The sequence below is a fragment of the Dromiciops gliroides genome, chromosome 1, assembly GCF_019393635.1.
Source record: "Dromiciops gliroides isolate mDroGli1 chromosome 1, mDroGli1.pri, whole genome shotgun sequence".
NCBI lineage: Eukaryota > Metazoa > Chordata > Mammalia > Microbiotheria > Microbiotheriidae > Dromiciops > Dromiciops gliroides.
Genome location: NC_057861.1, coordinates 587921045 through 587943829, shown reverse-complemented (window position 1 = coordinate 587943829; position 22785 = coordinate 587921045). Strand labels below are relative to the sequence as shown.

The following is a 22785-nucleotide window of genomic DNA, read 5'->3' as shown; positions in this document are numbered from 1 at the left end:
AGCTGAGGCACCAGTGTCGTCTAGAACTAAGCTCACAGTCTGGTGAGAGGGCTGAGCCCTTGGCAGGGGGGAGACTACAGGGGTCTATGCTGGTGCTGAGGCAGAACTTGGATTTTACACCCCTGCTGAGAACCAGGAGGTAGGCTTGAGTAGCAGTGGCCCAGGTTGGGGAGGGGCACAAGCTCATCCAAGCTAACAACCGCAACACAAAGCTGGTTGATTAGCAAGTTGGTCTGGGGTCATCTATGGACCAGGGAACAGGCCGAGAGAGTGAAGAACCTGATCCTTCTTAAATCATACCACCTAGGACTTCTGAAGCTTGGGATACTGCAGCCTGGAAACAGTGCCCCACTTTAAGGAGCTAAAAGTCAAGTGAAAGAAAGGCAAGATGAACAGACAGAAAAAGGTGAGGACCATAGAAAGTTTCTTCAGCAACAAGGAAGATCAAGGTGCACTCTCAGAGGAAGATGTCAACGTCAGGGCCCCTGTATCTAAAACTTCCAAGAAAAAGTATGAATTGGTCTCAGGCTATAGAGGCACTCAAAAAGGACTTTGAAGATAAAGTTAGAGAGGTAGAGGAAAAAATGGAAAGAGAAATGAGGGTGATGCAGGAAAGACATGAGAAAAAAGTCAACCGTTTGAAAAGCCAAATTGGCCAGGTAAAGTTGCTATCTGTACAGTGGCTAAAATTCTAGCTAAACTGTCTAAAAATCTATTGAGTGGTCACCATAAATTAGAAGCTTTAGCAAGCGTTTAGACTCGAAAGTATTTATTAAGGTGAATTAGGCTCTAGTGATCAGAGAGAAAGAAGCCAAGATTCCTTCATCTATCTATCTCAGGGAGCCAGCATCTCAGCTCCACTCCAACCGAGGTCCCAAGCAAAATAGAGAGCCCTCGCCCCTTCCTCCTCCCAGAAGCCTCTTGTCAAAAGGAAACAAGGACATCCACACACACACAGCTCCAAGCTAATTGTTTGGTAACCCTGATTGACAGAAGTAACAGGCAGCTCTACAGCTGCAAACTGGCCAGCTTCCAGACACTAATGTCACCTGGCTTGTCCTCACATGGCTTCTCCTCATGGCGGAGCATCCCTACAGTATCTCTCCAGTAGGGGGTGCAATTCCAATTCTCACAGCCAAATGGAAAAGGAGGTACAAAAGCTCTCTGATGAAAATAATTGCCTAAGAATTAGGATTGAACAAATGAAAGCTAGTGACTTTATGAGAAACCAAGACACAAAAAAGCAAATCCAAATGAATAAAAAAAAAATAGAGGGCAATGTGAAATATCTTCTGGGAAAAACTGCTGAACTGGAAAATAGGTCCAGGAGAGATAACTTGAAAATTATTGGTCTACCTGAAAACCATGATCAAGGAAAGAGCTTACACATCATCTTCCAAGAAATTGTCAGGGAAAATTGCCCTGAAATTCTAGAAGCAGAAGGTAAAATAGAAATTGAAAGAATCCACCGATCACCTCCAGAAAGAAATCTCAAAAGGAAAACTCTTAGGAATATTATAGCCAAATTCCAGAGCTCTCAGGTCAAGGAGAAAATATTGCAAGCTGCCAAAAAGAAAGAATTCAAGTGCTGTGGAGCCCCAGTCAGAATAACACAAGATCTAGCAGCTTCTACATTAAAGGACCAGAGGGCATGGAATATGATATTCCAGAGGGCAAAGGAATTGAGATTACAATCAAGAATCACCTACCCAGCAAAATTCACCATAATCTTTCAGAGGAAAGAATGGGACTTTAATGAAAAAGAGGACTTCCAGGTACTCATGATGAAAAGCCCTGAACTGAATGGCAAATTTGACTTTCAAATACCAGACCCTAGAGAACCATAAAAAATTGGAGTTGGGGGGCATTCCTGGGGTTGTGCAGTGGGTGAGTATCTTGTGTCTGCGGCTTTACACTCATCAGAAAAGGCTCAAAGACCTTAAACTCATCAGAGCTGCCTCAAGGAGGGACTAACACACACACCCAACTGGGTAGAGTAATCTATTTAATCTGGGCAGTAAATGAGCCTAACACTCATCAGAATTGGCTCAGAGACCTTAATCTCATTAGAATTGGCTCAAGGAGGGAATAACATACACACTCAATTGGGTGGAGTAATCTCTCTAACCCTGCAGGAAAATAGGAGGGGAAGGGGATAAAGAGAGAGGGGCAAAAGAAGGAAGGGCAGATTGGGGGAGGGGACAGACAGAAGCAAATCCCTTTTGAAGAGGGATAGGATGAAAGAAGATGAATAATAAAATAAATATCATGGGGAAGGGAATAGGATGGAAAGGAAAGAGTTAACAATTGTAATCATGAAAAAGAGAAAAGGGGAAAGTTGTACAAAAAGTATTTATAGCAACTCTTCATGGTGGCTAAGAATTTAGAATCAAGGGAATGTCCATCAATTGAGGAACGACTGAAGAGGCTATGGTATGATTGTAGTGGAATGGTATTGTGCTATAGGAAATGAAAAACTGGATGATCCCAGAAAAACCTGGAAAGACTCATGAACTGAGGTTTAGTGAAGTGAGCAGAACTGGGAGGACATTGTGCATAGTGACGGCAGTATTGTTCAATGAGCAATTGTGAATGACTTAACTACTCTGAGCAATACAATGATCCAAGACAATCCCAAGGGACTGATGATGAAGCATACTATCCACCCCCGTAGAAAGAACTGATAAAAAGAGCACTTGTGAATTGTATATATATATAACCTGGTTGCTGTCTTGTGGAGGGGGAAAGAAAGGGAGGGAGGGAGAAAATTTGGAACTCTAAATCTTATGAAAATGAATGTTGAAAACTACCCTTACATGTAACTGGAAAAAATAAAATGTTTGTTGCAAAAAAAAAAAAAAAAAGAGGGTGGCTGGGTTGCACAGTAGATAAAGCACCAGCCCTGGATTCAGGAGTACCTGAGTTCAAATCCGGCCTCAGACACTTAACACTTACTAGCTGTGTGACCCTGGGCAAGTCACTTAACCCCCATTGCCCTGAGCAAAAAAAAGAAAGAAAAAAAAATACTTGGCATTCTGTGTATGTTTGACTAGTTTCCAGAAATACTCCAGTCTCTCAGCCAAGGTTAATTCATCCTGCCTTAGACAGTAGGCAAGTAAGAGAGGGAAATACTCCAGCTGCATGTTATTTGTCATAAGATCTGCTCAGCCCCAGTCTGACCCTCTGGCTGTATTCTGAAGAGGTGGCAACCTTTGGTACATGAAAGTGCTCCTTGAGGTTATAGAGCGGTCTGAGTTACAGTAGAAGGTAGCCCAACCAAGCCACTCTTGAGTGCATACTACCATTAAGAGAGAGGAGAGAGTTGGAAGGTGAGGTGGGATTGAACAGCACCAGGAAAGCACACGAGTTTGAGAGAGAGAGAGAGAGAGAGAGAGAGAGAGTGTGTGTGTGTGTGTGTCTGTGTGTGTGTGTGTGTGTGTTTGTACGCACGCACGCGTGTGTGCACTAGTACATTGCTCATTTGGGCCTAACAAGAAATCTGAGATTGATGATTTTTCTACTCCCCTTTCAAAGCATGTGAAAATGCACAATATTTATTAGCTAATCTATATAGCAGGACTCTTAATCCATTCATAAACTAAAGACCATTAACTTCCTGAACCTCTTTTAGATTGTAGTTTCCACATCTCAGGTGCTGGTATTGTGCTCAGATCCAGAAATTTTACAACACAAGTAATAGAATGGGAAGTAAAAAGGAGAGGGTAAATGATTCCAAGAAGGAGCACCTGAGATGATCTATAGTGACAGCTGCATCATTTACTTGGTCTGCTTTCATTATCTGGTATGTGGAAGACTTAAGCCAGACTTTATGACACAAATGGTACTTCATTTTAAATCTTAGGTATGAAAGACTAATGAACATCGATGTATAGTGAAGTGAGCAGAGCTGAGAGGACATTGTGCGTAGTGACAGCAGTATTGTTCATGTGAATGACTTAACTACTCTCAGCAGTGCAATGATCCAAGACAATCCCAAGGAACTAATGAGGAAGCTTACTATGCACCCCTATAGAAAGAACTGATAAAAAGAACACTTGTGGATTGTACATATATAACCTGATTGTGATCTTGTGGAGGGGGGAGGAAAGGGAGAAAAATTTAGAACTCTAAATCTTATGAAAATGAATGTTGAAAACTACCCTTACATGTAAATGGAAAATAAAATAAATGTTTGTTGAAATAAAATAAATAAATAAATAAATGAATTTAAATCTTAGATAAATAAGCTCCTCTGCAAAAGCCATCTTGACGTTTTGATTTGTTAAGAGGTCATTCATTTTTGAGACAAGAAAACAAGCTTGTAAACTTAGGGATTTATTTACAACTTTAAATGATTAAGAAGTAAACAGCTGTAAAACTGGCTCTATGCAGTTGTGGTTAAATTGTCTCCTGGGGATTTTCCTGACTTTTGGGTGTTGCCTGAGGTATTTGAACCATTAAGTCTGAAATGGCCAAAAAAGTTGACATATACACATGTATATATGCAGAACTAGGCATATGTGCCATTAGTCTTGGGAGGAAAGACCTTTCTGTATATGTATATGTGGGTCTTCACACAAACACACTATACCTATCCACCAAGTACTTTAATCCTTTTATTTTAGCAGTAATCTTGTATGGTAAATATGGGCAGGAATCATTATTCCCATCTTAAAGATAACTGAAATACAGAGAGATTATTTTGCACACACTTGAACAGATAGGGGCAGACTCTCTGACCTCCTTTACTCTAGTACTAAAAAGCACACTAACTGCATGCTCCTATTAATATTAGTATTTTAATAGCCTCCTAACTGGCCTCACTAAGAGTATTCCCCTTTTCAATCTATTCTTCACACAGCTGCCAAAATCTTACTGATTGTCAGGTCTCACCATGTTACTTTCCAGCTCCAGAACCTTCAGTGACCCCTGACCCCCTTTTGCCTGTAAAATAAGAAATAAAAAACTGCTAAACCTGATATTTAAGACTTCCACAGTCTGGCTGCAACCTCCCTCTCCAGAGTTATTTGACAATATTCATTTACACACAGCACTTGGAAGTCTGTTTGCCACTCACAACACTCTTTCATTCACTCTGTATTCTAATCAAGCAGGACTGTTCCCTGATTTTTGTCCTGGCTTCTCCTGCTTCCATATATTGGCACCGACTATCACCTCTGTTTACTATGCATTCTTTCCCCATCTCTGCTTATTGAAATCCTTTTGCCTAAATAACCAGTTCAAATCTTGGCTACCTCCTCTGTGATGTTTCACTGCCACCATTCCCTCCCCTCCAGATGAAAGTAATGATCCTCTTCTCATATTTTCTTAAAGTATTTTGTATTTCCCCTTTTCTTTAGCCACATTCTATCTGGTATCATATTTATCCATATGTATTATTTTATGCGCCCCCCTCCATTAGATTGTAAGTTCCTTGAAAGACAGGATTTTGGTTTTTGCTTTGCATAACTGGTATTTAACACATAGGTACATAATAAATGAATGAATCTGAGAATATTTGTGTAACATCCACTATGTCCCCAGAAGTTTGGGTATTGTGAGGGTTACAAAATATGACTCCTGCCCTTGAAGAGCCTACAGTCTGATTGAGAACATAAGACTTACCACAAGAAACAATTAAAGAACATTATACAGTAGAAATATTATCAAGCACTAAACTGTCAGTGGTATGAATAACTGTAGAAATCAATGTCACCTGTAGTCAAGAAGAGCTTCCTGGAGGAAGTAGGATATAAGTTGGTCCTACTAAAGATTTGGCAACATTGTTGTTATAGATAGTATTTCCTCTTTTGAATTTAACTGATCCAGTTTGACTAAAGTTTGAGTATCTCAATTTCCCATAGTCTCATTCATCACTATCTGATGCAGTACGGCATTTAACAAAAAGGGCTTCCACTGTTTAGTGGAGGTCTGTGGCAATATATAGAACATTCTTAGAACTGTTCTGCTTATACTAAATTGAAATTTTGTTGAGGCCTAAGATCCTGGTAGCTTCCATGGTGCCTTTCATTCCTAGCCTAATTGGGAGCATTTTTTAGAAGAGCTGTAGTATTGGAAAGAGCATTTGTTGGGAAATCAGAAAACCCAGCTTCAAATTCCAGCTCGACTGCCAATGTTTAGTGACAGTGGGCAATCATTCTTAAGAGGTAGTATCTAATAACATTGGGCTAAATATTTATGGCACTTGGTCAGATCAGATGATCTCTGTACTGATCGACTAACAACTTCCTCTTTTTCACATATAATTTATTAGCCATAATAAACTTCCTTAGCCTCACATAAACGAGGGAAGCACTATCAGTCTATGAAGGTATAGTTAATTTTTCTGCTTTTTTGTTATTCATATATCCAACCATATTAAGAACTTTTTGTTTGTTCTTCATTCTCCAAGAGGACCGTGACATCGGAAAGTGATGTCATGATTTACACTGAATTGGTTTCAAGGGAGGGAGGGCTGTGCCTCCCCAGCTTCATCCTCTCCTCCAAAGCCATCTGAGTCCAGTGACAAGATATGCATCAGGACAACTGGAGGTGGCTGGGATGACCTTTTTAAGCTAAGGTCTTTCCCATGTCTGTTTTTCTGAGGCAACACCCATTCAGTATTTAAGGCTAAGTAAAAAGTGAGGCAAAGAATGGCCTTCTTTACCTGGTCAAAACAGATATATGAATTAATGAATAGAGGCGGGGAGGTGGAGAGGAAGGAAGGAAGGAAGTCAGTCAAGTCAGTCAGTCTGGGAAGGAAAGGCCCTCAGGGTTTCTTTCCAAAATGGAAGTAATTGTTATTTACCCTCACTCAGAGCCATTAAGAGGCTGTAAGGATTGGAATGAAGCTACCTGCTGGAGAGCTACTGTAGGAAAGCTCCGCCATGAGGAGAGGGCATCTGAGGGCAAGCCATGTGGTCAAGGTCCTTGGCATCAGGAAGTGGCATTTGCTCATGGGTACTGTCTATCAAGGCTACCAGCCAATCAACTTGAGGAGCCTCCCATTTCTGGGAGGAGGACATGAAGTAGGAAGTGGACACTGGCAGAGGGCTTTTGCCTCTTTTGGTTCCTGACCTCACCATGGCAGGTCAGATGATGGGGTCTCTTAGAAATAGTTAAATTTTTACCTTTCTCTCTGATCCTAATGCTCTTTAATAAATACTTAAACACTTAAATACTCTTGCTAAAGCTTATAATTTATTGGCGATGACTAGATGACTAGATTTTAGATAATATAGCTAGAATTTTAGTCCCTTACAAGGCCAGTGACCAAATGGGACTTGGGCTGTAACTTATTGTTGTCCAGTTTATGAGAGTCAGAGTGATTTGGGGTTATACTGTGGTCCTTAAAAAAATCTCGACCCTGAACCCATAGACATCTTGTGAAGTTTTAGCAATCAAAACTTATATTCCTTTGGGCAGAACATCCTCAGGTAAGGGTATCATTCCCTATAAGGAGAGGGAGAGGGAGAGGGAGATGCATTTTTGTACTCAATACAGTCAAGTATAGCACCATGCTGGGTCCTGAGGAGGATGTAAAGGAAAAAAGTAAGGCATGATTCCTGCTCTCTGAGAGTTTACATTTCATTGGTGGGATCAGGACACATACATATGAGCAAGTTAATTTAAGCACAGTTGAATGGTGCAGACAGTAAATGCCATAAGTCCAGAAGAGATCACTGTGGGATGGCTTTATGGAGGAGGCAAACTCTGGAGAATGGCTAGGTATTGAAATAGGCAGACAGCAAGGGGAGTGATATGGCAGGCGGAAGGAAAAACATGAACAAAGGCTTCAGGTCCATCATGAACACAGTATGTTACTGGAACAATAAGCATATAAAGAAGACCTTGTGATTACTGATTTGTTCTTCCTTTTGTGTGATGCACCAAATTAAGAGTTGAGCTGTTTGATGGTCATTAGAGTGAACTCTGAAATTGTTGGGAATCTAAGCAAAAGCATATGTTACCCGCAGATGATCACTCACATACCACTTCTTTACCAATAACTTTTTCACATGTGAGATTTACTATTTTGTATTTACTACATCCACTTAACTGAAAGCTGTTGATCTGCAGAGAGCCAGCACTTATTTCATGCATCAAAATATGTCCCTACTAAAAGGGAAAAGATCAAACAAACTATTGGCTTAGATTGTGTGAAAGTTAAATGCCAGAGAAAATGCCAAATCTGCTAAAATCCCAAATTTCACAGTTGTCAAGAGAGTTCTGGAGCTGATCTTTTTCTGGCTTTTGATCTAGAACTTTCTTTGTAACACAAGCAGCATTTGAGGTGAGAATGAATCAGGCTGGTGATCCTTTAAGAACTCAACAGCAGATCCAGTCATTAATCCTCGTGTTCATTCCTAGGGTTTGTGTGTGTCCCATAAATGTCCTTAAGCTTCCATGTGTTGGTCCACATTGGTGAAGTACTTTAGAGTCAAAACTCCTCATTTTAAGGAGTTACTATCAATGTCCTTACTTTACAGTTAAGAAAGCACAGTGTAGAGGCGGCTAGGTGGCGCAGTGGATAAAGAACCGGCCTTGGATTCAGGAGTACCTGAGTTCAAATCCGGCCTCAGACACTTGACTTACTAGCTGTGTGACCCTGGGCAAGTCACTTAACCCCCATTGCCCAGCAAAAAAACAAACAAACAAAAAAAAAAAAAAAAAAAAGAAAGCACAGTGTACCAAGGATATTCTGAAACACAGTTTTGAGTGAGCTGCTTACTAAATTCATTGTTAAGCCAACAATCAAGAACTTAGACTTGTGATTATCATTCTTATATTCAGCCACCTCTGTTCTCTGGCTTGCAGCCAGCATCTTTGCTTTATGAAATTTCCTTTTGAAATTATTTCTTTAAAAAAAACACAACAGATTAAAGCTATTACAACAAATTCTAGAAGGCTGTCCAGATTCTTTCATTGCACTTTAATTTTGTTGGGTCACATATTCTTTGAATCAACCAGACCACTGGCTTGAGCTTAGAAATTGTCCATTGATACAGGTAATGGTTTTTATTGTTTATTTGACCTGTAACATCATAGATTTGCTGAAATGAACACTTCTCCTTTGGCCTTCCCGGTCCGTCTTAAGGCCATCTTTGCCTGTTAAGATTGGATGGTTGTTGTTTTTTTCCCTGTTTGTGAATTTCAGGGTCTTGTCTTGCAGGTTTTGCTGTGGCCCAGTGTATAAACCAGCATGGTTCATCACCCCTATCATCACCATCTCCTCCTTCCAGTGGCAGTTCCAGTGGTAGTGGAAGTACGGGGCGCTGTGACTCGGTCGCACCCAGCTCCACTTCCACTCCTTCTGCAGCACAAAGCCCATCAGGTATTGAATACTTTTTATGGGCTAGATGGGGAATGTGTAGAGGCCAGGGGGAAAAAAAAAGATTGTAAAGTGGTAATTTTCAGTCTTGTTTGGGAAAGTGGCCAGTTCACACACAGTGTGCCCTTCTCCCCTGAAGCTCCTCAGATCAGATGGTGTCATGAGGTATTCATCATCATAGACACTAGAGGATATAGTTTTAGCTTTCTTGATTGCTTTTTCCATTGATCTGTTTTCTGCTCATGGTAATTTGAATGGTACTTGCTGACTTGCCTGCTCCTGCTTCCAGATTGACCTAGTTTGATTAAATCTCTTCTACTGCTTATTATTGGACCATATTCAGCTCTTCACTGACTAGAAAGCTACAGGGAAATGAAGTTTGACAGGTTCTTTCTCACTCAGTAAAATTTGTGGGATGGGGGTGGGGGAGGGGGGTGGGGAGTCCATAAGGATGAAAGTATACCAAGTTCACCTATTTAAAACTTTGATGGGTTTCGTACCATTAATGTTTTTTTTAAAAAATACAATGCTTAAATTTTAAATTTATATTACAGTTGATGACCTGTACTGTCATCACCAATTAGGGCCCAAAGACACCATGCAGCATGTTTCAACTCTTATTAAGTTATAAGTTTATTTATTCTAATGAAATAGATTTGACAAGATTTTAAGCTGTGTTTCACAGTTGGGACAATGAAGATTTGGTCTCTCTATAGTATATGGCTCAATAATGCCTAAACTTCTTCACGTTTAGGAAAATTATATACTAATATTTCCAGATTTATCTCTCTAAAGTTGTTTTAAGCTTTTCTGATCCTCAGTAAGGGGTTAATATGCCATGATTTTCATTCAACCATTTGTTTGGCTCAGTGTATCTCTAGCCTGTCAAGAGTCCCCCACATAGCATTTACCGAGCATCCATTACCTTGATCTTCTATTGACATTCGTGTGCCTGAGAGAGCTGCTGGGAATTGAAGTGAGGGGCCAAGCAGGAAGGTCGTCCTGAAGCCACTTCACTTAGATGTGCTTCCATTCAGCACCTGATCCCTCCCGACCCAGTTTGGTCTTGAAAATTGAGGTGACTGATCATGTTCTGAGAACAGCCATGGAGTCTGAAACCCTGATTCGAGATTTATAAGTTATTTCCCAGTTTTTTATGCTTATATCTTAGATGTATGCTAGTTTTATCCTTAGGCTTTGTTAAAGCTTTGTAATAATGTGTATATTTTGCATTAGAAGTGAAATATTTTATTTTCATGCACCTATACTACAGTCTATATGTTTTAATATATTCATATATGTATAATTATTATAATTACATTTCAAATAGAAAATCCTTCCTAATAGTTATTTACTGTTTTATAAAAGAAGTATGACCTAAGGTGGGGGTTCTTAACCTGGAATTCATGAACCCATTTCTTTTTAAATTTTTATTAATTTTGATAACTGTATTTCAATGTAATTCATTTCCTTTATAATCCTATATGTTTCATTTCTACATTTAAAACCTTATTCTGAGAAGAAGTCCATAAGTTTCAACAAACTGCTGGAGTCTGTGACGTAAAAAAAAAAAGGTTGAGAATTCCCAAACTCAGTAAATGAATGAACAATACTTTGTTACTAAGCTTCTAAACCTGTTCAAATATATAATATTTTATCAAGATTCAGAATATATAAAATGTTCATCTTACCATCCCTCAGATGACCAACATTATTTTTTTCTCAGTCTTTCCCAAACCCTATGACTCTCATCTCTTCTTGATTCTCCATATCATGGCAATGGCATGTTTTCTCATGTTAGAAAATGAGGAAGTATTAAGCTAGCTGATGGTGAAAATAACAGTTCTGCTAGTTTTAGTGCTAAGTCGATTAGTGATGGTCATAACATCATAAGTATTTACTCTAATTCTGTGCATCCCACTGTGGAAGAAATCTACTGGGTCACCATTTTTAATGTGGCCTGACACTGAAAGTACTGAAGTAAACCCTGCCTGCCTGACTCTCCAAGACTACAATGACTCACCTAAATGATGAAGATCAGTATGTGTCAGGCAGCTGCTCCCTCTCCATTGATCACCAGAAGCAAAGTAGCAAAGAATATAAACTGCTTCAGAAAGATTTAGATAATAATGAATAGCTCTCATTTAGAAGGCACCTCAGGGTTTACAAAGTGTTGTGAACATAACAGCTTTGTAAAGTAGGCAAGACTATTCCTGAATTGTGTCAAAATCTAGAAAAAAAATCTGAAAACTGGCAACAGCTCAAGGTGAAAGCCTCCATTTGTGTGGAGATATAGAGTTTCTGGCCTAAACTTGTGGTATACTCAGTTACATTTAGAAAATAGGATATGGGTTTTCCGGATTCTTTGTGAAGGTAGGGGGAGGGAAGAGATGTCCCTTTAACAAGATGTTTCCAACATCTGGTTGGTATCATGCTGAACCACAGCAGTGGGGAAATACACAGCCACCAACCAAAAAGAAGGGAAGCAGTTATTCTTGGCATAGCTGCCCTTCTGCCAGTTGTTTGGCACTGTATTGGCTTTTAGGGAGTCTGGCGTTGGGATCCTTACCAGAGGCACAGCTTTCTGACCTTTAGCCACAGCTATGACAACATTTTACCACCATACTTTCTACCCTCTGATGAAGGGGTTTGTGATTTTTCTCAACATTCTAGTCAAACTGGCCTAGTTTATAATAAACCCATAGAGCACCACCTCAATCAATCCTCCCATCCACCATTTGCTGGAATCATTTTATACAGTAGAAAAATGCTCTAGCCAGACAGTGTTGCTAATTATTGTTGGAATGGTTTTTGAGGGCAGCAGTGCTGAATCAGATGAATTTTGTTGCTGTTTATGTAGCCTCCTAGAGTCAAAGTAAACTCCCCATTTGTACTGAACATTTTCTTGATATGCTTGAAGCATTATCAAACTAGATTTTCCTTTATCTTGAAACTCTTAAGTAAGGTGCCTGGGATTGTGTAGGTAGTGGTGTCCCAAACAAGATGTTGGTTAATCATATGTATATCCTTGTCTTAATCCCTCAGAGTTGAATTATACACATAGGGAATACACATAGGGGTCATCATTCATCATGACCTATTTAAAATAAAGTTTTGGCCTTATGCCAGTGATCATGACCATAATAATCCCTCAAGCAGTCTTCCATGTGACTTGAGCACAAATTAATGGAACATATTAAGGGGCAGTTTTTAAAGTATATCTTTCACTGAAGATTTAAACTCACTACAAAATGCAAACTCAAACATCTAGAAAACATTGATACTATTGATCATCTTAAGCAAAAACTCCCTGAACATAGGGTATCAAATGCCCACATGAATAAAACTCATGATCCTTGCCCATGTTCAACCTCGAAGATTTAAGAATATCTGATAACCCATTATGGGTTTGTCACTCCTGGCTATACCTTTTTTTGAACTGTCTGCTGTTTGAAGTAGTACTTTCTCTTGTGTATCCTAAATTTAATTCCTCCAGTCTTTATGGGGGACCACTTATTCTAGAATCTTACAATTGGGGAAATAAATTTGTTTTTCAATATCTTCCTATACATTATGATTTTATAGACTTTGATGTCTGCCTTCCAATGTTTTTGTCTGCCCTCATACAACATCACTCCCTTTCTCTAGCCCACCTTGATCATGCTATTTGGTTTTTTTCTGTTCTCAGAAAAATGTCTTGTTGTGGTCATATATTCTTCTTCCCCCTTAATAAATGCTTAATGAATGGTCCGTGAGACTCTTCAGCCTTACAAAGAAAGGGTCTACCTTTTCAAAAACTGAAAAGGTTGAAAATTATTGCTTTAGATATATTGAGACTTACTCATTTCTTCCTATGTGAACAAGCTGGTATGCCAACTCTAAGTTCAGTACTTAGAGTTGGACAAGTCTCTTTTGGAAACTTGTCCTATCAACTTGTACATTCCTATAGTCCAGTAGAGATCTTTTCGGTTTCATTCTTTATCACATCAAAGAATAATATTATATATAATGGTCATTTAGCAATAAATACTGCATAACCTTTTAAGAATTGAATATTTCGGGGTGGCTAGGTGGCGCAGTAGATAAAGCACCGGACCTGGATTCAGGAGTACCTGAGTTCAAATCTGGCCTCAGACACTTAACACTTACTAGCTGTGTGACCCTGGGCAAGTCACTTAACCCCCATTGCCCCGCCAAAAAAAAAAAAAAAAAAGAATATTTCCACATCAACTGGGAAGCCAGTGTTATAATGAAATTAGGAGGTAGAAGATGCTGCTCCTTAGAATTAAACACTGAAAAATCTTTTTAGGACTAAAGATATCTAATTGCAAATTCTTTATATATTAAAAGCAATATTAATGTCTTATAATTTCCATGCTATTCTGCCTTTTAAACTGAGTGCTTTGAGATCCCTAAAAAGGTCAGTGGTTAGCAATACATTTTCTTGTTAAAGAAATTAAACTTTTGAGGCCAAGAGTCATGCCTGTGACAGGCCCAGCATAGTATAATAGCCTTTAATGTGATGCCTTTTTAGACAAGTATGGGATTAGATACATTTTATATTTTTTAATAGTATTTTGTATTTTACAGTTTTTGAGAAACCTAAATAGCAAAGAACATATAGCAAGAAAGAAGGGAAATAGACCTAATGATAGAAATAAAGATAAGGCCATTAGAAATATGCTTTCATTATTTTAGTGGGTTTTTTCTTCATCAGTACTTGTGACTTTGTTTAGCATACAGTGTCCCTAGATAAGCATTCTCTAACTCTCCAAGCTTTACTGTAGCCTCTGATAACCATATTTTGAGATGGTTTTAATGGGTTTTTGGATGTGCTACTTACTGGGTGAGGGAGAAGTTGACTTTATGATGAAACTGAAATCAGGTATTGGGTGTATGTAGTTCATGTTCTTTTTTAGTGTCCATTTTAAAGATATATCCAGCTATAAAATGCAGCTTCGTTTAAATGTCTCAAAGTTTCCATGAACAAAAAAAAAAAGGAGGAGGAGGAAAAGAATGACAGGAAGGACACAGGAAGAAAGTACCAATCCTTTTTTTAAAAAAGTTATAGATTGGAATATCATTGACTTAATATGAACAAGTCAGCATAAGCCATTCCTGGGAGGCTGTGAGTCTGTACCCATACAGTTGAACCATCATTTTCAATGGAATCCAAATTTTCATTTTAAAAATAACAAAAAATCAAACTAAGTGAATATGCATATGATTTAATTTTATTTTGAGGACAGACACCCAGAAAAAAACCACTTCTTTTCAGAGTCCTTAATTTATTAATTTAGGGCTCAAATCTTAGGAGTCTTTCTTTCAAAGGCTATGAAATTTTCCCTTGCCACTAACTTTTTCTTACAAACAAATGGAATGGCACCATCTTTCACTTTAGGACCTTTGTGTTGAAGTATTTTGCCCTTGCTTTTTAAAAGGTATTAATTTGAGGATCCTTTAGGGGGATGCAGGTACCCATAAGCCTTATGTCTAGTGGAAAGAATACAGGCTAAGAGACAACCTCAGTTCTAATCCTCGACCTGCCACCAACAAGCATGTCACCTTGGGCAAACCACTTCACACATCTGAGCCAGTGAAGGGGTTGGACAAAGTGATCTCTAAGGTCCTTCCAGCTCTAAAATTTTATCAGTTTAGTCTACTATAATACCTAAAGGTCTTCATATAAACCCTGCCCTCTGACTCTGGCTTCGATGGATCATTCATCAGAGAACAGTGTTGTACTTTTCCTGATGTGACACTGATAGATGTCTGCTTTATTAATCAGTGTCAAAAATATGCTTGTTTCACTTAGCTGGTTTGGCTGGTCCCTCCCTCCCACCTTTTCCCCAACTCAACTCCACCTCCCTACTCTGTCCCATATGTAAAACTATCATTTCTTAACTGCTGGTTCACATCTAAAATCTGATGTTTTTTCTTGAGTCTGTTGAACTTTGCAACCTAGGCTAGATATTATTGATCCAAAATCTTGTTTCCTTTCCAACAGGCCTGATGCTTCATTATCTTTACATTGTTAAGAAATATTATTGGATGGGGATATGTTCCTTCTTAGATGTCACTTTGTTCTTCTTGCCTAATCTGCATGCTCAGCATGACTTCATAAATAGCGCTAGACACCAGCAGTTATGAGCAAATGTTACACTGCATCTTACTGTTTTGTTGTTGGTATTGTAGCATTTATCCTGTGTCCATTCCCACTTCCCTTTTTTCTGTTCCATTGTTAAAGGCTTCCTATGATCTGTCGCTGTGTTTTCCTTTAGTAAGGTCTGGCAGGAAAGGACGACGGCGAGTGTTCAGTCTGTCGGAGGCTGACAGTCATGGTGGACACTGGGTTTAGGTCTTCAAGCAGAAGCTGCCACGGCAACTCACGCAAAATCAATTCAGGCAGGTTCCTCCATTAGACTTCACAAGCTCACAGCCTTTAAAAGCCATGCTGTATTTCCATACTAACAACCATGACTTGCTCAGGTACAGGTGGGACACACTGTCTAAAAAAGCATCAACCAGCAGAACTTTGAAAGCATTTGGCTGTATGAATTAAGAACATCATTCTGAACTTCAATACAATTCATCATAATTGGCCCTTTATAAGCTTTCATGTAGAAGCTTTTCTTCAAATTATCTTTTTGGCTCTGTCTAGTTGGTAGGATGAAATACTTAGAGACCAGTAAGGTACTTCAAGCTCAGTTCTAAGCCAAATTTGTGCAGACCTGGCATGATGCCCATTTCTATGAAATACAATTTCAAAGTCAAGATTGGCACAAACCTATCCACCAGCAAGTTTATTCCACGTGCTGTAAAATAGAGGTAAATTGCCAAATGGAATTTCTTCAGGGTTACCCCAATTCAAGTTTGGCGTGGGGTTTTTATTTTGGGTTGAGGGGGTGGGGGGGATTAGGTGTTAAAGGTTGTCATATGAAAGAAAATGAAGAATTAACCAAGCAGTCAAATGTTATTATGGAATTATTTTTTGTTGTTCTATTTGAAGTAATAAATATAATTAAAACAGGAAGAGTCCTAGCTCAATAATTTCTCTTATAAATATTAATATACTTATCATTTCCCCTTTTTACGTAAGTTTTCATTATATTAGACATTTTTAAATTGATTATGGACCATTGACAGGAATCTTTGCTAATGCCTTTGTTGTGGACTTAAACATTTTAACTTTTGCAAATTACATTTCTCATTTGGTTTCTAAGTTGTGTTCTAGTAGTTTATGATTTCTTTTGTCTGTTGGTAGTATTTTGACTTCTTTTTATTTAAAAGCTTTTTCCCTTTGGGTTTTTCACTCTTCCTTGCTTTGCGGTTTTCTTGATTTTCTATGTGACTTTACTCTGTAGCTTTCTGCCATAGGACCATAAGTCAAAGTATTTTATTCCAGGCCCTCAGGCAACAAGTATTAAACAGTTATCCACAGGATGCTTAATACTGTGGTGGGGTAGGTACTAGGCACCTGATAAAACCAATTAAAATTTCATTTCTCAATCTAAGACTCTAAACACCTTAGTCTCATACCCCTTGGCTCACATTGTTGGTGTTTTCCTTAAATACAGTGTTTCCCGGGCCATAATCATAATACTTTGTTGGACTGGGGAAAAAAAAAAAAAAAAGCCTTCAATCATCATGGTTGCTTGCTGGCAAGAATATTCAAATGCAACAATAATTACAGAAGTGACTTTTGGGGGGGGGCGGGGCAGTGGGGGTTAAGTGACTTGCCCAGAGTCACACAGCTATAGTGTCTGAGGTCATATTTGAACTCAGGTACTCCTGAATCCAGGGCCAGTGCTTTATCCACTGCGCCACCTAGCTGCCTCCCAAAAGTGACTTTTATATGAATAATTGGCCAGAAAATTAGTCCTCATTCTCCTTTATGAAAAGCTAACAAAGTTCTCCTCTTCTCCTTCACCCTTGCATTGATAAATTATGCCAAACAAGGAGATGTTTGGTTTAAAAATAGGAATGGTATGACCATTTAGGAAAGAATAAGGGAATATTCCTTTAAAAGACAGATTACTAAAGTGATTTTTAGGTGAAAAACAACTTTTCTGTAAATTGTAGGTTCATTTTCCAGACTAATGCAGTTTTTTAAATATAATTACACTTTTGCTGCAAATTTCTAACATTATTTATTGTTCCTATCATCAAAGAACTTTCCATTTGTGACATTATTGAAAAATCTGGGCTGTGATATTTGCCGCATATAAGTAGCTTTCTTCTGTATATATAAAAGCTATATTAAAACACAAAATTCAACAAGTGGGAAACCATTGGAAAAGAATTCTGAGAGTTGCCCCTGCAGAGTGTACTTGCATTATGTGATTAGGATTACCTAAATAGACCATTTGACCCTTTTTCACTTGCAAACTGTTTTGCCCCTAAACTATACATGTATTAGCTTTTGTGTTCATTGCATGAAAAAGTTAGCCCGGATTAAAGGGAAACAATGTGAAATTGGGAGCTGGTAGTTATGCTATTCCATAGATTGTTAGGTATTTCAAGTCACTGGACAAAGCCTCTTACCAAAAAGAACAAGTTAATTGCAATTCAGAGAAATCAGAATTCGTGTTTTGTGTTTGCTCAGCATTTCTTGGTCTGGTTTGCCTTAAATCACTTTTTCCACTGTTGCTCACCACTGTTCTACTGCCTTTTGTATCTACTTGAAACAAAAATCTAATGTCAAGACAACTTATTTTTTCTTTTTAAAGACCACTCTTTAGTTTTAAAAAAAAAATCAAGTTGGGAGCATATTTTGATTGGCAGTCTTATTAGAAGAAATGTAGATTGGTACTTCCAGAGATAAATTGCGTATTTTTTTTCCTCTTTGAAATCGGGGACATCAATCAGGATTTTCCTGTTTCCATTCTGTACATTATTTTGTTTTCTGTCCTTTGCTATAGCTTTAGTTTTTGCTTTTGTTTTGTTTTGTTTTGGGTTGATTAAAACTAACAGGAATTATATTAAAACATAGATTTCTAAAATCATCCTGAGATCCCAGTGCTCATCGGAACGAACACTCATTTGATGATCTTCTACAGATGGCCAGTGTAATTAAATGGTATCTATGAAATGAAGATCCATATAAATAAAAATTATTTCTCCTAGCAGAATGTCTGCATCAGTATAATGGTTTTTTAAATTACCATCATCTGGAATCCTGGAAGATGTATTTAAAATGAACTCCAGTCTTATTGAGTGTTTCTGTATATGTGAAACACTCACTGGAAGGCAAATAGGTAATTTGTCTGTAATTTAATCAGCATTTTGAAAAGTACCAAAAAAGAAATTGCAGCTCCTAAAATAACTTCATTAGGTGGAAAGCCTCTCCTTTCCCCTGAAATGGCTCTCTTCCATAATCCCAGTGGAGAATAATCACTCTAGTAATGGAGTTTGACTATTAGAGGGCCCTCTCTGATTGCTAAGTCAGCACTTATGTATACCAGTGTGAAACTAACCACAGTCCGGGGTTTGTATAAGCTGAAAAGTTCTGTAGAATCAGACCTTCCCCCGTCCCCAACCCTGCAATGATTTCACAGTTTGACCTCACTCACCAACCCTGAGCAAATTTCACCAAATTTAGTTTCTGGAAATGGTCATTATACAGACTTGAAATATATTCATAAGTTTATTAGAGCTAATTTGCTTCCTTAATAATGTGCTCTGGATGGTGTTGCCAGGATCCAGCCATACATAAAGCATGCCCACATCCATGTCTACACTGCAATGTTGTTATAATGTCATTATCCACCTGTAATTTTATATACATATATATATATATATATGTTTCAGAATAATTACATAGTCATAGAGATGCAAATTTGCATCACACCTAGAAATAGAATTTTGATGTGCTCACTTCTGGAAAGATTGTTAGAGGCAAGTTGTTGCCAAATATTTGGCTACGTCTTGCATATTTTTTCATATGGCTCAAGTAGTCTTTAGGGAACCATTTTCAAGAGAGAATGTAGTTTTGGGGACCTCAAATAGAAAAAAAAATGTACCATGTTAAATATTTCTTTGTTTTCTCTACTAGATGATCCCATGGCTCCCCAGCAGCTCCAGCTGATCTTTCCTGACCAAGTGGTGATCGTTAATGAAATCCCTGTAACTTCTAAGTCCAGCAAGAGCCTTGGAAAGGGTTCAGAAATGGAAACTGCAAACCTGTCCCCTAGCCTGATTCCTGCCCAGCAACCCACCATTTCTCTCATTTCTGATGACACTACAGATGCACTGAGTGTGGAATCCTTGACCCTGGTTCCTCCTGTTGACCCACACAGCCTCCGCTCTTTTACCTGCATCTCACAGTCTTCCACACAGATGGAAACTTATAGAGTGACAGAGGGTGAGATTGCCCCTCATGAGCCAGCAGATCAGTCTGAACAGTGATGCAGTTGATTTTCATTTGTGGCCCCTCAAGAGGTTAACTGGATACTTGTGAAACAGCCAGAATTATAAGAAAAGGCAGGAGCCTATCCTAACAAATGTTGTTTCTGTCTCTTGAAATGAAAGAAACCTAGTTCTCCGTTTGAATTCCCATTTCTTGTCTTGTATGTAAGAAAGAACCAGGCATCAAAGAAATCGATGAAGACAGAGTTTCTCCAGACTACCATAATTAATACCTGCATGATGCTGTTTCATGGTGGCTACCAAAAGAAGAAACTTCTGTGTGATATCCTTGTCATTTTTTTTGTTAGACTTCAGGCATAAAACCCTTGTTCAGAAAGTGGCAAAAACCAAAAACACCATCAGAAAACTGTTTCCATTCAGCTGAAATCGTTCTATTTTCATTTTCTTCATTTAGATTTATCTAACAGCAATGGATGAGGTCATTTCAAAAGATATTCAAAACAAGATGAACTGTAGTAATGTCTCATTTGTGTTATATTGATTTCAGCATTCGATCAGACTAGAAACATTTATTTAAAAAAAGAAAAACCACCACCACCTCATTCCTGAAGTTTCTTGTAATGCTAAGAGTAGAATATATAAGTTTTTTTCTTGAGCTTAATCTGTCTTTTGAGAACTGTCTATGAAGAAGGTATGGTATGCTACATTGTCTTAAGTGACATTTATGACTTCATTCCTCAGCATCCCAACTCTGCATGCCTGTTGAATGAAAAAGCACCTTCCTAGAAAGCCTAGATTCTTTTTCAGAGAAGGGATTTGAAGATATCATGTATAGTAGCTTTCTTTGTGACAGCCAAGAAGCTCTGTTTTAGTCTTTAATGAGAACATCTTTTCTTGAAAAGAGAAAAATTTCAAAGAAATCTCCTACTCAGGCTTTTTTCTGTAACCAAATGTGAACTGTGTTTTGAGCATCCCCTTTAGTCATTGCCATCTCTGTGTGGGGCAAAGAAAGGAATGTGGAAAACTGTGAGGACTGCGGAATAGACTTCCTCTTACACGAGTGAAATGAGATTTGTCTACTGAATTTGCCCATAAAACCAGTTTTATGTACTCATTCACAGAGAGCCAGCTAATAATCTCAGTGCTTATGTTATTCAAGGCTTTTGTAGTCTTGAGGAATTTGACTCAGTTGCTCTCCTCTCCCCTCTCAGCCATCGTGCAAATGTACAGGCTTGTTTGTAAAACAAGACTAGAATCTACATTTCCTCTTTCATCCTTTCAATGTCACATTTTGTTTTAGATGTGGATGAACACATTGGTATATTTAAAATTAAACTAAAGATTATACACACCTTTCTACAAAGCAAAATTGTTTATCGTCCACAAATACTGAAAGACTACTTTCTTTTTGGTGAAGAATCTGTCCATCAGATGTGTCGGTAGTCATTCTCATACTGCTGTTGACTTTGAACTGTTGGTGTAGTTATCAAAGACTATCCCTGGCACATCTTTGAAGATGTGATCAACTAGAGGAGCAATGTCCTTGCAACAACTTTCAAACTAGTTTTATGCTGTAGCCTATTGACTTGTTGAAATTCAGGTTTTACATCACTGGAATGGAAATGGCCTAAAAGAGTTGTAAACAATAGATAAAGAAGCTCACCAAAAAAAAAAAAAGGACAACAATAGATAATTTTTTTTAAATTTCTTTAAGTATGGGTACCAGATAACTCAAAATTGTGAGAAACCCCATTTAAAAATTTCTGGGACTCAGTGTTGGAGAAGTATCAGAGGTCTTTATTTATACATTCACTCATGAATGGGCCAGCTCACTAATGGAAATGGCAGCGAGTGTGGGACTCCAGAGCCTACTCAACTGGCCCCTCCCTTTTTCCTCAGTTACAGTCTGCTCGCCAAGACACTGGCGCCAAACCCTAGCCAATCAGAATGCAGTATAGTCAAAGGGGCAGCCCTCTAAATTCCTCCCCCACATGACCAGTCTTGGGTGTCTCTCATCCTGATTGCTGGGGAGCAGGGAGGAAAGGAGCATCCTTCTCCCAGCTGAAATTCACCTCCCAGGCATTAACTGTTCCCCAGACAACTTCAATCAGCTTTTGAGGGTGGCCCATATTCTCCCACAGCCCCTCCTCTTTGTTTTTGACCATTGGGGCCCCCTCAGTCCTCTGCTAACATATTTGTGGTTTTAGTAATAACCCCCCCCCCCCCAGTGTCCATTCAGTTCACAATTTCATCATGGATCTCAGATGTAGCTGTCAGGTCTCTGGAACCATTTTCCTTGGGGCAGTCTAGAAGATGTCTTACTCTCCAGGGCACTTCTCCAGTGGATTCACTTCTCTGGTTTCAAATTACTTGTCCTGTTAAAATCTCTAACAAAATGGATCTCAATAGCAAATACCACCATTTCCCAACTAAGCTCATGTTATAAATTAACTACCCTGCTCCTCCAGGGAAACAATCCCCAACGACTCCCTAAGGGCAGGTCTACCAGGCTGCTACTGCATTTCCCCACTTTTTAGCTAAGGGAAAAGAGAATGAAGATCTCTTCTTCTGTAACTGCTTCAAGCTGAATACTATTGTAGAGTTGGCCCTAGGTCTTAGTGGAAGGAGTAGAAATCCTGGCAGGCCTGGTCCAGAGGGTGAAGGCGTATATTACCATAAGGTTGAAAGCCTTGAGCCTAGATGAAACAAACTACCAAGAGGTTCCAAAAATTAAAAGGACAAGAACGAACCAGTATTACTATAGGGAGAAAGGGGGCAAACCAAGAGAGAGAATTCAGTTGAACCCCAGGATCCTGCATCAGGAGTGAAAAGTTATTCCAGTGAGAGATATCATGAATGCCCCATGCTGTTCAAAGCTTTATCTACCACTGTAACATCATACTGAAGGGATACATGTAAACCTTTCCCAATTACATGTATATCCACTTGACCTTAATTTTTCTCCAGGTGTAACAAAACATTCTATAAGTTACCCTCCTCTTCTTCTCTTGAAACAAACTTGAGAAATTAAAAACTTTCCCAAGCCACACACAAAGGAGTCCGTAAGTTATACTCCTATACCCTTC

General features: G+C 38.7%; 1 protein-coding gene across 6 annotated transcripts in view; it reads left to right on the top strand.

The window, feature by feature from the left end:
- Window positions 1–21048, top strand: part of CLEC16A (C-type lectin domain containing 16A) — a 235123-nt gene extending 214075 nt beyond the window's left edge. For 3 of the 6 annotated variants that reach the window (XM_043972793.1, XM_043972785.1, XM_043972778.1), the window contains exons 22-24: window positions 9173–9334; window positions 15617–15736; window positions 19386–21048. In XM_043972793.1, coding sequence (XP_043828728.1) covers window positions 9173–9334; window positions 15617–15736; window positions 19386–19738 — 635 coding nt within the window. In that variant the 3' untranslated portion in view covers window positions 19739–21048. Of the gene's footprint in view, window positions 1–9172; window positions 9335–15612; window positions 15737–19385 lie in introns of all 6 variants that reach the window. The other 3 variants (XM_043972817.1, XM_043972800.1, XM_043972809.1) reach the window with 3 other exon arrangements.
- Window positions 21049–22785: the final 1737 nt, after the last annotated feature.